The following is a 15,786-nucleotide window of genomic DNA, read 5'->3' on the forward strand; positions in this document are numbered from 1 at the left end:
CGAATTTACCCAGCCATGTCCCTGATGGCGCGTAGATCAGGGTCGGTCCATCCGATGGCTATCACGGCATCATCGCGGAAGAAGGAAACATGAAGGACGTGGGCAGGGATTGGATCCGGTTTACAGTAATACATCACGGTGGAAAGGAGTATCTGCATCCTGGTGTGTGGCAACTTCACCTTCAGCCGCTGCTGTATACCGATGTAGATTCTTGTCCTTCTGTGACTAGTCTGGCTATTGCTATCAACGATATCGGTCTTCCAAGATCTTGTGCTGTTTCAGCCAGGTGTTGTGGATATCAGATCTTGCCGAGTACGATTCCCGGAGTCATCTCATGGCCCACCAAAGCTCCTGCTTACCACCGACCCCTGACAAGCCTTGTCGTTGTTTGCCACATTGCGGCTGCGCAGGCTATACGACTTGGGAAATCAGCTGTTCGGTTCGTGCGAATGATGCGTGCAAAATTTCTCAGTGCAGAATTAGAACGCGCGAAGATCTAGCCAAAGAGTTTGAGTACGCTGACACGCAGCTGATTGCGTATACCGCAGAGAGATTAGAAAGAAGACTTTTTTGAACGGATATGTGTTGTACTACCAGGACATTGTCTTGAAGGAACAAAGCTAGCATGGGCTCTGAGGTGACTATGATCACGGCGGGAGACGATATGTGACGACATTGTATTTCTCTTCCTCCACCCAGAGTCGCTTCCTAGTACATAACCCACTGAACCCGCCCATTCTCATGTGGGCCGACGGAACACTCTGCTCAATATACTCATCATACCTCCAGAAGCTGCCCGTTGCTGTTGCACTTGCTCACGACCCAATCGATCCCAGGCCGCACTCACGTCAACGATCTCAATCTCGTCCCTCTCATCGAAGCTCAACTGAGCAATGAAAGACGCAACAGTCATACTACCAAGCTTGATTGTGTGCGGAAGAACACCACTGCTCAGCACACTTTGTGCTGTGTATAACGATGGTACAGCATGAACCCCGCGCTTTTTTCGCTCGATATTGACAAGCTTCAGGAACGCGGTGACGACGGCGTGTCGAGTAGCCTTACCGCTTTCCTCGACCTCTATGACTTCAAGAAAGGAGGATGTGGGTCCCATACCAAGCATGCGACTGAACTCAGAATCACGGTCGGAAGTGTCAGGTACCTGGGAACTAGTCGATACTGGCTCCGCAACTTCTTCGTTGGAGACCTCGTTCAGTGGTGCGTCTGGAAGCTCTTCTTTGCTGCCTGAGCGCGCGGTTGATTGGAGGCTTCCTTGCTGCGTCGCAACAACTTCGCACTTCTCGGTGCTGACCGATGCAGCCTCGTCCGAACCGACATTCGAATCGTCCGTATGGCTCGAGACATCTTCGCGATCATACATGTCGGATACTTCGGAACCCTCTACACCCGCATTGTCCACGTCGTGAAGCCTTTCGCGGATGCCGGAGTCTGACTGGGCGCCCTCAATGCGACTGTCAATACTCTCGGAGGTCTCGTCATGTGCGCCATTGGAATGCCCGAGGAGACCTTTGATTGGAGAAGCGACTGAGTCAAAGTCTGACCCGCCGTCGTCCTTGACGGTTTCGACGTCGTGTAGAAGCTGGTCGTATGCGATGCATTGGATCACACCACCCGCGCTCACTAAGAACATTCGACGAGGAAGTACACCCTTAAGTGACAGGTCGGTGTCGTCCTCGTTGAGATTTTGGTTCACTTCGTAGTTCGCAATAAGGCTAAGTGGCTTGAGCCTGCAGTACGGTACAAGAGCCCGCTCTAGATTTGCATAGTCCAACGACACTTCCGGCTTTTTCTCCATATCAGTATCTGTGAGTGGAAACTCATTTTCATACACAGGTTCTGGAGCGATGGCAGTCGTGGCATCCTGGAGCCGAGTGAAGATCGATGACCCTGTCACATCCGACTTTCGTGACAAGGCTTCCTCGAAAGCTCTCGTCGATGCTGCGGTGGTCGTAAAGGTAGGACTTCGTAGGTCTTCCACGAAAGCTTCGCTGAAAGCCAACGAAGTTGGACCTTTATTCTCAACATCCCCAACATCTTTGGAGAAGGAAGATACACACTCGTGGTTGGGAATGTCAGTGATATTTGAGCGTTCACCAGTCGTAGCAACGCCACTGGAAGCTGTGAAGGTGAAGCTATCGTTGAAGCTGCCCAGGGACTCTAGAGGCAGTGCGGACAACGAAGGCAAAGGGCTTGAGGACTGAGACCCAGGAAGACCCGTGTTCGGTAAAGATATCTGTTGTGATAGATTTGAGGTAGATCTAGCCGTAATGACAGTGGCAGATGACACGGGGCTGGAGTGCTGAGGGATCGAAAGAGCAACATCCCGTGTCGATATTGCGCTGTCTTGGGTAGGTGTAATTGGTATTGCGGGCGTGCCGAGCCTCTCAGGCTCAATATCATCGACTATCCTGTACTCCACGTTCCTCGAAGGAATTTCCCTAGTAGCTGATACGCCTTGTCTCTTGGCAGCTCTTTTCGCTGCCTTCTTCTGTCCCTTAGTCAGAGGTAGGAGAGGCATGCTGGCGGCGATAGGGTGTGTGTTTGTGAGCTAGACCCCTCTTTACCCCTCAATTCAACCTGCAGTAGGAGCGTGACGGTCTCTTCGAGGCAGATGAGTAGTATGTGATAGGTAGGTACCGCAGGTGTAGTTGAACTGAGAAGTATATAATCACCGCGTCTGGAGTACGTAGGTTGTGTTTCCACCTTTTGCTGATGAGGCAGGGAGTGAAGTTAAGTAAGCAAATTGGAGGTGGCCATATTTGCGAACACTTTGCAAAGGCGCGATCGTACGCACATGAGAGTGGTGAAAGCTCCATACACATGATGTGAATCAAACCTTGGAATCCATCACTCGGGTGTTGACACGCCATTGCAAACCATGTGGAGGACGTATATATATTTCTCTGTTCATTTATGATGTAGCGTATGATTGTAGTAGAAATCCGTGGTAAACATAAAAGAATGGATGCATCGTATAGGCCAACGGGCGCCTTCTACATCTGTCCGGTCTAGTGTAGCAAGTGTTTGGCTGATATGAAGTGATTGTGCTAAAAATCTCGCAGTTGGACGTTGGCAAGCTTTGCGAACATCTATTCGTGGTCTCGATTGTTCCGCAATATGATCGTAACATCGCTTCCGAACCAGATGTGGATATGCTATGGACACTGAGCACGAAGTATTGGTTGGCATATTGACAACAGCAAGACGTTATGCTTGGTAAGAATAGCCCCCAATAGCACATGCGCAAGATACGTTAGCAGAACCTTGAGGTGGTGGTTACCCTTCACCGTAACAGGTGTATGCCTAAGTACCTAGGTAGGTAGCGTTGGCACGAGATGAGCAAAACGCCGAGAACTCAATAGCGTACAACCTTGGAAGATTTATCCAAAGCAATTCGGCGCGAACGCGTTGTTACGATGAAAGTGGCGTGACATTTGACCCTGAGGGCTCAAGACACTACGCGCTAACAGTAAGGCCGATGACAGGAAGCCACACTATACCATAACCTGATCCGGACCGAAACAATTCAATATCGAAGGAACGCGATAGAGTCTAAGAGGCTGTCGTAATCTCAGCCATTGTGATCGATACGGTTTCAAGAATGAAGATGGCTGGGGAAGATTTACTTCTTCGGCGCGTTCTAGTGAGCACTAGTGGTCACTAGCGCGACGCGTCCGTATGAACGCCTACAGGGATCCAAAAGTTCTTCATATAAAGACATGACGATACCTTTATTATTGCTGCAATCTTCTAACTCATACAGAATGTCGAATCCAATCGTTATCGAGGTGAAGGAAAAGGTGGAAGGGGACATCTACTCATATGATGGCACATTGTACAGAATTAATGGAGAACGTCGTCTCGGCATCGATAGAATTCTCGTTACGCTTTTCAACATGAACGAAAAAGAGATGCGTAGACACGGATTATTCTGGGGTGTAATCTCTCCTGCGGACTTGGGCAAAGAAGCAAACTACGTCAGAATTAAGATGCTGCGAGAAGGACTGGAAAAGCTGAAAGCTGGCCGCGTGGCAGAGGAATTGGCAAGTCCCGTGTTTCCTTACTTCATTCAAAAATCTAGTTCTTCCAGTCGTGTTCCTCTGACTAATGATCATTGCAGCTGCCAGTGTATCCGAGACAGATATTCGAGAGCCTTGCCACAGAATGGCACAGGAGGCATGGATGGCACATAACTCCTCCATCTACAATTACTTCTCCGTCTACGATTACTCCTCCACCTACACCACCTGCAGCAAACAACCCCAAAAGGGAGCTCGATGAACCCATCCCAGACGACCATGAGATTCTGTCTAGTAAGAAGATCAAATCGGAAGAGTTCACAAGCGATGGTGTTGACGTAGCCATACCCTCACATGCTGGGGAGTATGTGAACAGTTATTGGGGGAAGCAAACCGAAACCCCATGGACTCCAGAACGCAGCGAGGATGAGAAAAACCTCATGAGCCAGCACGAGGCCTGCCGTGCCAAGCAGACTTTCGTTGCAGCTATGGGTACTTACTGGATTGAGTGCCCACTCATTGAGAATAAACACCCGGAACTAGTAGGCAGTCTGCGCATGGTCGTTCAAGCCCTTGATGAAGATACACAGGAACGCGGCTTGCTCGAGGCTTACCTCAACCTTGGGCTATTGAAAGGGACCATGGTCATGGCGCCTGGCCTTGCCATAGTCCAAGATTGGTGTTACAGACACCAGAGTCAGCGTTCAAGAGATGATGGCAATGGGAAATGCAAGATCGACAAGGAGACAGAAAGACTTCGAGACGTTCTAGAAGAGTTCAAAAGAGTAAATGGAATACCTATCGACGCGACCATTGAATCGCCGCCTCTCGACTTACAAAGGCCATTCGACCTCGACGGCGAAGCTCGACTATACGCGAACAGACCATCCATTGGTGGACCCATTCGGATCTCTGGCAATACCGCGCATCTCGAATTCCGGGTAGATAGTTTGTATTTCGAAGGCAAGATCAATCTTCCTATGATCAGCGACACGCCTGTAAAGATTTCTGGTCACAGAATCAAAAGCGATGATTCTTGCACCGTTGAGAAGTGGTTGGATTACGATACGTCGAAGGTCAAATATGGGGCGGTGTGGAACGAGTTTTGACCGACAGAAGATTTCGTTTGTTGACCGATGTTAATGGGGTAGATTTTGTCGCTAGTTATCAGAGTAGGCGTACGAGCAGCAGTGCGCTGGGCGTGCCGCGCGATCTTTAGCCATGTAAATATTCTTTTCCAGCCCTACTGTTGACCGCTTTCGACTGTTGCTTTGTCAGGTATCAATGTACACCGCAACGCGTGTCATCGCGATCTTTGGCTGTGGTGTGAAAGACCCTGCAAACCTTACAGACAGCGCATTGTTAGCGTGTTAATGCGCGGATGCATCCTTCTGTATGCCTGGGTCAGCCCGCCGGGTCCGCAGTGAATACTGACACTTTGCATGTAACAGTGCCGTCGCTGCTAGTGTGCCGAGGTGTTGAGAAGAAGAAGCTGCATGCATGACTCGAGTCTGAACTTCAGGCTGCTCGCTCATATCTTCGACGCCGACTTCCGATGCGTGCGGCAATACTGAGAGCATCGTGGTGCGCTACGTCACCTTGTTGGATCTAGACACACCTAGGTAGAGTTTACAGTTTATTGAACCTTCGCGCTAGGCTCGGGACAACTTGTGGAGATTCTGTGGAAAGGTGCCTGACTGCTGAGAGCGACTTGTCGCTTTCAGATGGCCGGCGCTTGTCATTGGTCGGCGAGCAGCGGGTTCCAGATGCCGCAGTGTCAGCTAAGGCCAACGCGCGTCTCGGCAAGCATCCCCACCCTGCGTCCGCTCGCAGGGGTATCGCCATGCACCCATATACATCGAGATACTGCCACTATGGACAGTATCGACACACATGCCCTATTCCCATATTGCCAGCACTTACTGCGAGCCTAGATCACAAAGTTGATTGCATTCACCAATTACTTACGACAATGGCCGGACTATCGTCTGCCGCAACAACCTTGGCCGGAGTGACGTATACATATAATGGATCGCTTCACCCGCGCACACGAATGCTGATAAACCACTTCTGCCTTGAGCTTGAGGAGGAGGTCGAGCAAAAGCTCATCAACGCGCGACTCGGAGTGGAGGACGTCTCGGAGGAATGGCTCCAGGCGCAGTTGCTGTTACGCGCTTTCGGGCGTCCCGGTGAAGAAGTCCGCCGAACGAAGCTTGACATGATCTCGAGTCTCGAGATTATCAACGCGATACTGGAGGACAAATACTACATCGTTAGTTTAACAATACCCATGTTTATTACCCCTCATACTAACCCATGTCCAGCGCCCATTGGAGCATCTCCTTGAACTCTTCCACAATTTAGAGGAGGTTTGGGCCAAAGCATATCCTGAGCACCCAGCTTCAGAGAATTATTTCAAGAACAAAACGCGACACAACGCCTCACAGTGCTGGTGCTTTGCTGCACAGCAAAAGAACCTACTCATCGAAAAAACGTTGCCTGCCACGGTAACAAAGCCAAAGCCGAACGTGAGTCAGGATGCACGACCTGCACCAGAAACGCGAGCCGCGAACGACGCCAATGTGCTCCAAGCACTCGCTGTGCACAAGCGGTCATTACCGGACGCTGAAGATCTTGGTGAAGCTTCCGGTGGTTTGCACAAAAGACAAAAGCTTCCGTCGCCTACTCCTGAGCCCGATAACGACAACAGGGAAGGCCCATCGTCCTTGACCGCGCCAATTGCAGGCGTACCCCTGACACCGCCAGAGCGTGCGGATCACCCGCCCCTTGCGGTTGCGGTTTCTGTACCTCCGTCCGAGAGCCCTCTATGGCGAGCGATTCTTGATGAACACAGCAGATCCAGGCTGCATAATTACATGACTCAAATGGCAGGTACCTACATGGTACAGTGTCCGTTGCTGGAAACGAGACATCCAGATCTCGTCGGGCAACTCAGCATCGTCATCAAGTACATTGGTGCTCCCTCAACTACGTCTGGCATACTCGAAGCTTACATCAACTTTGGCAATTTTGTTGGCCCGGCAGTACTTGGGCTCGACGATCCCCACCTCACAGAGTACCTTTGGGCCACAGCAAAAGAAAGACGGGGCCAACGTGGTCCTACTGACTACGTGAACGCTGAAGTTAAAAGACTTCGCGAGGCCGCACTAGATTTGGCTGGGCAAAGAACACCGGCACGGAAGAGGACTAACCTGAAGACTAGAAATCTTAGAGACATTCCTGCTCTTGAGATTAACACTTCCGAGTTACCCGGATTGTGTTTTGACGCTCGACTTGATAATCCGACCGGCGAATTCTACGAGTCAGGCACATATCGCATCTTCCAGGGAGAAATCAAGTTCAGTGAGAGCGGTCTGTGTTTCGGCGGAGCGATTAGGTTGCCAGAAAGTGCTGGAGGGGAGCTGAAGTTCAATGGTTTCAAGGTCTTCAACAAACACCGAGGTGACCTCCCACAGAAATGGGAAGATGTTCCTACCAGCAAGGTACATCCGTTGGAGGATACTCCCTTATAGGTCCTCGGCGACTGTATACACGCTGGTGTTAATCTACTTAGATAAATATGGTGTTTAGCTTTTGCATGGAGTAGCTAAATGCCGCCGAACCCGAACAATCACGAACGAGAGTTGCGCATGCCCTGGTTTACCCAGCCTGCCTCGGAAGTATGTATCACGCCCTGTATCTGCCGTTTCACCCTGTGCATTGGCCGCCGAACCTTAGGGTGGGCTCGCTTTCGGCCCGCTGCACTGACCCCGCTTTCCCGCGTGTCGCCCGACTTGATACCTTCGACACCGACGACCCACACATAGCGCCTATAGAAGCAAAGTACCGAATCTCACCGCATGCTCACATCTTTACTTGTTCCCTCTTCCATCACCTAGCTTGTTGAGTAAGTTTTGAGGTCGGCACAGCAACTTCAGCACTTAATTGTGTTCAACGAGCAGGTAACATTCATCAAGCGCAGAATGTCAACATTTGCCGCATTCACGCCAAACTTGAGAAATGCACAGTTTTGACTGACGTCAAGGCGTGTACGGTTATTCGAACTTCGGGAAACGTCCGATAGTGGCTTTCACCCCATGTTCGGTGACTTGAGCACCGACAGGCCGCTGCGCACGTCTGCCGTTATACCTGCGCGGAGATCTGATGGAGAGCCGGAAAAAAGATAACACCAAGACATGTAAGCCCACGATCATTCTACCTCACCAAGTCTTCCTATCTTCATACACTCACTTGCTCCACTTTTGTTCTTCGCTTCCGCAAATCGATCTGAGACTACTGTCATCACGTGACGGCGATTTTCACTGCGGATCCGCTTGCAGTAATACTACTCCGAGTTCGCTCTCAGAACTGATCTACCCTGCGTCGTATTGCACATTCAGTCATCGCTTCACCGATCTTGTTCTCTCACCGTCGCGCCATCATTATGCCTGCTGCAACTCAATCTCTCGAGACCATGGTTCTCCAAGCCCATCGCGCCAAAGGCGTACGCTATCCGACAGCCTCTCAGAAAGAATGCTTCAAGACCTGGTACTCTTACGCGCTTCGTCAGGGTGAAGTCACGAAGACTTCCCCGAAAGTTATCGAGGAGCACGGAAAACATCTCAAAGAGATCAAGGAAGCGGCGCCAGGTGGGCGAACGTATCTTTGAGCTGGTATGTTTCTTAGCCTGCACAAAGGCTTGCAACTGGCTTACTGACACGCTTAGACAGGATTTCGAAAAGTGTTTCAGATTTACCTTCGCACGAACTGGCGTCATCAGTCACCTTGAGAGTGTTTGGTTTTGTTATAATAGCAGTGTGCTGATAATAGTTCGATCTTAATCCTTTCTTTTTGCGTTACACCGACTCCTTTCGAGACAATTATGTCTCCCCTAGCGATTCGCGACTGGTTTGACGCTTTAATCCACAATCTGTCTCTATAACTTCGTCGTGTGGGCCTGTATCTCATTTATCACCGTAGTTTGCGAAGTCGCCGATCGTTACTAAATCTAGGCCCACTGTGGATACTAGCGCGCGACTGCGTCTTTTGACGCCGTACGCGATCTCATACACGCTTTCACCCTCATGCTACCATCTCTTTGTCTTCCTGCGCTGCACATGAATTGTTGACTTTTTCCGATAACCAAACCAAACAGCGAATCTCTGCATCAAGGTCAGGCGTCTAGCAAGTTGCGCACTTCCCTTCACTCGCCTTGTCCTAGCCGCTGCTTGCAGCTTGCCCAGGTGGCACGCTCATAGCAATCACCAAGCTGCGCTACAAACGGCATCCCATAACACGACTTCAGTGGCATATCCAGGCGCTGTAGTCATTGTGAACACTGGATCATATATATGCGCTTCGCCGCATACCTACCGTTTCACTGCTCTGACAATCGATTTTATGCTCCAACGGCGAGGCATGCATTCCAAACACGCCTCTATCTCCAACTTAATCTCTGGACATGATGGCTGCCATGATACCATCCCTTCCTAACCTTGGAAGACTGCAACCCCACTACGAAGGTTGTAAGCAGTACTCCCATGCGCATCGGCGCTCCTAGAAGATCTATCAAGATTTCACGACGCTTACACCTCGGTTGCATGGCCGGCTCACCTTCACCTTCACTATATCTCATCTGAACGATGAAATGGCGCGCTATTGTGCCATCACAAGGTGCGAAATCTCTGATCGGCGACCGCAACTACCAATAGAAGCTTCAGGATAACGCATGTGAAACGTGTGTGTATACTGCGAGAGAGAAGCGCGCGACCTGTCAACCATGGGGGTGAAATCTCGTCCCAGCCACTTTCAAAAACCTCCGCTACTCACTTCTACATAATTAAACCCACCGGAAGCCGCAGCTTTCTCCTTCTCAACTGCAACTCCCACATCCGCTGCCTGATCAGGACCAGTCTCAACTACAGCATTGCATATACACCGGCGGCCGCGATACAGTTTCCACACCCTGAGAAAAGAACAACACTTACGAAAAGATGAGCGCTACTCATTTTGCCTCCGTATATATCCCAGGACAGCCTCGACGCCTCGACGACCTGCCGCCCGAGCTGATTGTTATGATCGCGAGGAATACGAATGACACCTCCGACATCTCATCGCTACGTCGTGTGAACAAGTTCCTGAGCGCGGCCATCCCCGCATGGGTTATCTCCGAGACGACTTTCTACATAATGCCTATGTCTAGTAGCATCTCGAGGATGGCACAAGCAGTGCAGATCCAGAGCACCAACCCTAGCTGCAACCTAGGACGTGTCCCGGCGGTAATCTTCGAGAACGTATGGCCGACACCGCCTCATGAGTTTGGGCTCCATGGAGATCTCACCCAGCACGATGACTGGGAGGCCGACAGTGACGATGAGCTGCCGCCAAATTCGAACACCTATCTCCACTTCATAGATGGGTGCCATGAAGAGCGCGACTCTGCCCAGTTACGCGACTCCCTGGCGCACTCACTCGGAAGCTTTCATGGCGTCAAAGAATTGATCCACGTTCCCGGTTTCGACAGTTCTCGACCAGCACAGGAGCGACCCTCCCGTGAGGAGCTCCTTCAGACAGTGCTGCTCTATAAGGACCACGATCCGGAAGATTTTGAAGACGAGATGTGGAATCGCCGCCGCTTGATGTTCGAGCCATATCAAGGAATCCTCGATCAAGCGTGCCCTAAAATGTTCGATCGCGCTGTTGATGCCGTTCTCCGCAACCCGATGCGGAAGAACAAACTGAAAGTCTATATCGAAACGCATTCAATCTGCGCACTGGGAGATGTCGATCCAAGCGCGTCACCAATACCCGCCAGTCAGCTCGGAGATGTACTTGCGATAAAGTACATTGGTCGTTGGATGTCAACACTGGATGCCATGATCTTCGACTTGGAGATTCTGCACAATCAGAAGATCAACACAGCATCGCACTACGCGGGTATAACGCATCTCTCGATCAGCGGAGATGGACTGGGCAACGAGGGTTCAGTACACATGGGGCTCTTGGGCGGCCCATCGCACTCTCCAGACTGGTCACGCTTGGAGACACTACACCTCGACGATACTCAGCAGAACGACCAGTCCGCTGATTTTCTTCGCCAGCAGAAGTGTAATCTCGAACTCCACAACGTCTACTGGCTCGGAGATTCGATCCAACGTTTTTCCAAAGGCTCGTCACTTCGAGATGTGAAGGCTTCCGGTATTTTCGCCATCGAGGAGACCAAAGAGCATGCCAGGGGCGTCTGGATTGTGGCAAACGATCACAGGGAAGCCTACGAGATTGCGGTAAAGAATGCTGGGTGTTGCAAGCCAGTGGCATTAGGCCCTGCCGTCCCCTTCGTCTCGCCAAGCGATGTTCAGCGGTACATGGTGAAGGGAGGTGTCTTGCCGTTCAGCAAGGCGAATGTATGGGCAAAAGACTGGAAGTTGTAGAGTTTCATACATCTGTTGCAACTTCGTCGTTCTTGTCGCATCGCCGCACACGGCCACACAAGCGCTAGGTGTCGCAGTTATTTATCATCGGTTTGAGCAGATGGCTCTTATTCGACAATGGGTCTTCAGACACTCGTGAATAAAGTCGTTTTACTAAAGTTGGTTGGTTCCATGTCCGATCGCTTGGTGCGTCGCTTGAGTTGTGCGCCGAAGGTCGACTCCGGTCAAATCAGAATGCAACTCAATAAGAATACAACTGCGAGTACATTTTCAAGTGCATGATCACGGCCCAAAAAGCCCGGATGTGTCGAGAGCACAACGCGTGAAGCACCAGGCTTTGAAGATGCCCAGGTATGGCGCCCCACGGTCGGCTGGACGTCATTGGGCCGAGGTCCTGGCAGCGCGTCATGCAGGTACCCACAGAGGCGGGGTACGCCTACTCACCCCAAAAGGGTGTCGTATCCCGAAATCCCGAATAGCATACACATCTTCTGGAACCAGGTAGATCATTAATCATTGCTTACCATATAGAGGCTACGATCGTACAACGTAGGATCTGCTTTGCTCGTTGTTACTTAAACCTTTTTTTTTTCCGCACCGAATTTGCCTTCACACCAATACATCCACGACGGACTTCATCTACACCATACAGAACAACAACATACTACTATCCTACGCAAAAAATGGCGCCTCCATCTTTCCGTGACCTGCTTGGCATGCCCGCCTCTACGGCTTCGACTAGCGACTCTGCCCTTCTCATCATTGACGCCCAAAATGAATATGTAAGTAACAACCCATAGCTATCGCGAGCGGTCGGCATGCTTTCCCCCTGAATCTTGAAAGACAACTGCTGCCAGTTTATCGGCAAGGATGCTTTCGTTTTGAATGCAGCGATTTGTTGCTGAACGTTCAGTCTCCTTCTCGCCCACACTCACTCTCTCCCCGCCAGCCGCATCGCTAACTCTACCGACTAGTCATCCGGCGCTCTCACCGTAACAAACGCCGCAGCAAGCGGAAAGGTCATTGCCGACCTTCTCGACAAGTACCGCAAAGCAAACGGCAAGATCATCCACATCCTGCACCAGACACCCGAAGGCGCACCCGTCTTCACGCCTGGCACTGACCTGGCGGAAGAGTTCAAGGAGGTCAAAGCACAGGTACGCTGGCCACTGGAACGTCCTAGGGGGACTCGTCGCTAATTTATGATCAGGACGGAGAAGAGAAGATCTGGAAAAACTACCCTGGATCGTTTGAACAGACCTCTCTGCACGAGACATTAGAGAAGATGGGTGTTAAGAAGCTTGTCCTGACTGGTTACATGGCACACGTCTGCGTGTCCACAACTGCACGTGAGGCTTTCCAGAAGGGATACGAAGTCGTTCTGGTAGAGGATGCCATCGGCGACCGTGATATACCTGGTGTTAAGGGTGACGAGGTCACCAGGGTGGCATTGGCTGAGCTGGCAGATGTGTTTGGCACAGTTGTCAAGAGCGCTGATATTAAGTAGCTGAGCAAGAGTCATAGATTGAGACAATTGATCCTATACAATGACTGTATTAGAGATGCAATAGCGCGTCTCAAGCGCCGACACCCCTCAGTACAGTAACGGTATGCACGTACCTCACCGTCCCACCCTCAACCCTTATCTCGTGACTGTCCGGCCAAGCTCCCAAGCTATCGAACTGGCAACTGACCTGCACACTTCCGACACTCTCATCGATAACGTATCGCCTCATGCCATTCGCCTTCTGACTCCCTCCGTGTGGAAGACTCGCTCCGCACGGGTTCGTATACATGCTTCCCTCCACCCTTTCACATTGCGTGCCCCAGGGTATAGTGCCGGCAGCAGTAGCATTCGTCCACATGTCAAGGTAGGCGTCACCGACAGATTTGAGGAGAGCACGTGAGGGTCGCGAGACGGTGGGAAGGGTAGACCACGATTCGGCGCGGATGTAAGAAAGGGTCTTCTTCGCGTCGAAGAACAAGTCGCCGGTTGTAGCCGCTACGGTATCGATGGAGCTGATGGACGACGTGTCGTTGTTCAGATGGCGGATCTGGGTGCTCACTACGTAGGGTTTGTTCCCAGAAGCGCTGATCCACATTGTGTAGCTGGCGCATGCTTCGGTGTCGGTGGATGAGCGGTTGAGGTCGATGACGAAAGGCGTTGAGAGGAGACCGGTCGCGATGTTGGAAGCTTTGTTGTTTTGCAGATATGTGAAGTTCGTGGGCGCGAGGCTGAGACTGCTAGGAGAGCCCGCAACCTGAGCCGCTAGATAGGAGTTCGCGGCTGCAAGAAGACCTTCGCGCGTGCATTCGGCCGATGATTGAGTAGCTGAGAGTAATCCGACTGTAGTCGTCAGCCATAGATGAGACGAGAAGTGCATTCTGTCAGATGTGATGAAGGCTAGTCGTAAAGTATCGAGACCTTGACATGACTATATAGGAGAGTTATATATCATTCCAGACATCATCGCATTCGCGAAGACTGCCGAAAATCTCAAGGGAGTGATGCCGTTGTGGCGGATAATAATGCTTGTCTAGGATGTCAATCTAAACCAATGCCTCTTAGTGGTACGCTCAAAGCGAGTTAATGTGCTTGTATTGTCTTTTATACCTGCCGTGATGATCTGTCCGGCAGCCTGGCAGTTGCCGTCTTCGAGTATCCGAGCTGGACAGCGTATTGATAGTCTTGTATCAACCCTCTGAAGCAGATACGATGCAAGGCACTTTGCCTTGTTCGCAAACGAGTTCTGCTTGATCGCTTCCACGTTTCGCAAGACGTGCGGCTGTGTTTAGTCTTCGTTCAGCCTTCGTTCCAAGGTTATTGAAAGTAGCTCATCTTAGATATTTCTGGGAGAAGCCCCATGGTGTCTGATATGGCGAACGTGAGCGGTAGTGTCGCGATCTTGCCAGGTTCATCGTAGTCTCACTTCTGCAGGCGCGGCGGGCTTGAAGTCATGCTCGAGATATTCTATACAAGCCAATGGCGATGATATTGGATGGCTCAGAGTCGCGTGGGTTTCTGAGGTTTACCGATAAGTCCGTACAATTGATGGTGCAACGGGAGGAGAGGCGCGCAGCCCCGCGTGACATGGACGCGTGGCAATCCGCCAAGCCTCCAGGAACACGCTAACGGCGACCAGTGAGCATCATCATTCGCAAGTCGTGCTGGTATCCTTCTACAATTCAGGTATGCGTTCAATGTCCTTGTCTTTCTAAATCGATACAAGGATGCTAACTTCATAAAGCACATAGAATTAAGATGGCCCGAATGGCCCCACCTACGCAATGCCCTCAGCGCGCGTTACCTCTTCCACCGCCCCAGCCAGCGAGAGCCCATATGCCCTTAACCAGCGCATCCTCTCCGTCGTGACCTCGCAGACTCATCCGGTTCTTTTCCAGCTGATGCCTTCGTAACTCGTCGTATACCCCCACCAAGACCTCCTTGAGCTCGTCGCCCGGCTTGCCCTTCCAAGCCGCCCCTCCTCCACCGATCTTTGTACAGCAACGCTCAACCACAAGGTTCATGATCTCATGACGCTTGGTGGGATATGGCCTCGGTGCAGGAAAGTGTGCGATACTCTGGCTGATGAACATGGTATAGAGGTGCAGCAAGGGGAAGTAAGACGACTCGATCTGCTGAGAAGCTTCGACGATGTAGCTCCATGATATGTCTACCTCACCGATGGGTAGACAGGCATTTGCGCGCCAAACTAGCCTGTTTGCGCGTGGGTTCTTGGTCAGCCATTTCGGTAGCACAGCACCTGCGCTGGCCATCAAACGTGCAAGCCGAACCAGCGGGATCGCAAGACCAGTCGCTACATTGGGGCGACCCAAAGAGTCCCAAGATGCGGCCACGAGATTGTAGCAATCCAAAAGAGAGTCTGGCCGCCGATCGTCGGGCGCGTTGGTGCGATGTGCGGTGTTGATAAGGGCTGGGATGATGGCTTGGTCAAGAATGGATGTTACTGTGAAGGCGCCGGTGGGCTCTCGCTGCCAGAGTACCTCCAGGCCAGCCCATATTTTCATCATAAAAGCATGGAGGCGTTCAGGTGGCTGGTCGCATATTGCTTTCCATATTGAGGCAACATCGAAGGTTGCGCGTAGGTTTGGTTTGGGGACCACGACGTAACGGCAAGTTGGACAAGCATTTGAGTTTCCCCTACCCTCCTTCAGCCACTTCTTGATGCACTCATGACCGAAGATATGCTTGCAAGGCAGCGCCGCAGGCTGATGGGTCGCGCTGAAGTGCTCGGTGCAGATGTTGCAAGTGTCTGCGGGATGCAGTTGCGTGTTGAGGAAGTTGTCCATGCCTG

General features: G+C 51.4%; 7 protein-coding genes across 7 annotated transcripts; 4 read left to right on the top strand and 3 right to left on the bottom strand.

Annotated features, from left to right (window-relative positions):
* Positions 1-739: 739 nt before the first annotated feature.
* J4E87_008110 (uncharacterized protein) lies at positions 740-2,539 on the bottom strand (the record flags this gene model as incomplete). Its single annotated transcript, XM_049379702.1, has 1 exon — positions 740-2,539. The coding sequence occupies one exon, from the start codon at positions 2,537-2,539 to the stop codon at positions 740-742; it is 1,800 nt and encodes a 599-aa protein (XP_049230589.1).
* Positions 2,540-3,932: 1,393 nt separating this feature from the next.
* Positions 3,933-5,149, top strand: J4E87_008111 (uncharacterized protein; the record flags this gene model as incomplete). Its single annotated transcript, XM_049379703.1, has 2 exons — positions 3,933-3,936; positions 4,275-5,149. The coding sequence occupies 2 exons, from the start codon at positions 3,933-3,935 to the stop codon at positions 5,147-5,149; spliced, it is 879 nt and encodes a 292-aa protein (XP_049230590.1).
* Positions 5,150-6,093: 944 nt separating this feature from the next.
* Positions 6,094-7,573, top strand: J4E87_008112 (uncharacterized protein; the record flags this gene model as incomplete). The annotated part of the gene is made up of 2 exons (XM_049379704.1): positions 6,094-6,312; positions 6,365-7,573. The coding sequence occupies 2 exons, from the start codon at positions 6,094-6,096 to the stop codon at positions 7,571-7,573; spliced, it is 1,428 nt and encodes a 475-aa protein (XP_049230591.1).
* Positions 7,574-10,033: 2,460 nt separating this feature from the next.
* J4E87_008113 (uncharacterized protein) lies at positions 10,034-11,470 on the top strand (the record flags this gene model as incomplete). The annotated part of the gene is made up of 1 exon (XM_049379705.1): positions 10,034-11,470. One exon carries the CDS (start codon positions 10,034-10,036, stop codon positions 11,468-11,470), a length of 1,437 nt encoding a protein of 478 aa, XP_049230592.1.
* Positions 11,471-12,153: 683 nt separating this feature from the next.
* On the top strand, positions 12,154-12,977 carry J4E87_008114 (uncharacterized protein; the record flags this gene model as incomplete). The annotated part of the gene is made up of 3 exons (XM_049379706.1): positions 12,154-12,252; positions 12,445-12,627; positions 12,681-12,977. The coding sequence occupies 3 exons, from the start codon at positions 12,154-12,156 to the stop codon at positions 12,975-12,977; spliced, it is 579 nt and encodes a 192-aa protein (XP_049230593.1).
* A 70-nt stretch (positions 12,978-13,047) lies between these two features.
* J4E87_008115 (uncharacterized protein) lies at positions 13,048-13,854 on the bottom strand (the record flags this gene model as incomplete). Its single annotated transcript, XM_049379707.1, has 1 exon — positions 13,048-13,854. One exon carries the CDS (start codon positions 13,852-13,854, stop codon positions 13,048-13,050), a length of 807 nt encoding a protein of 268 aa, XP_049230594.1.
* A 910-nt stretch (positions 13,855-14,764) lies between these two features.
* On the bottom strand, positions 14,765-15,781 carry J4E87_008116 (uncharacterized protein; the record flags this gene model as incomplete). Its single annotated transcript, XM_049379708.1, has 1 exon — positions 14,765-15,781. The coding sequence occupies one exon, from the start codon at positions 15,779-15,781 to the stop codon at positions 14,765-14,767; it is 1,017 nt and encodes a 338-aa protein (XP_049230595.1).
* Between the last annotated feature and the right edge of the window lie 5 nt (positions 15,782-15,786).

The sequence above is a fragment of the Alternaria ethzedia genome (assembly GCF_023757985.1).
Source record: "Alternaria ethzedia strain BMP 0044 chromosome Unknown scaffold_24, whole genome shotgun sequence".
Taxonomy (NCBI): domain Eukaryota; kingdom Fungi; phylum Ascomycota; class Dothideomycetes; order Pleosporales; family Pleosporaceae; genus Alternaria; species Alternaria ethzedia.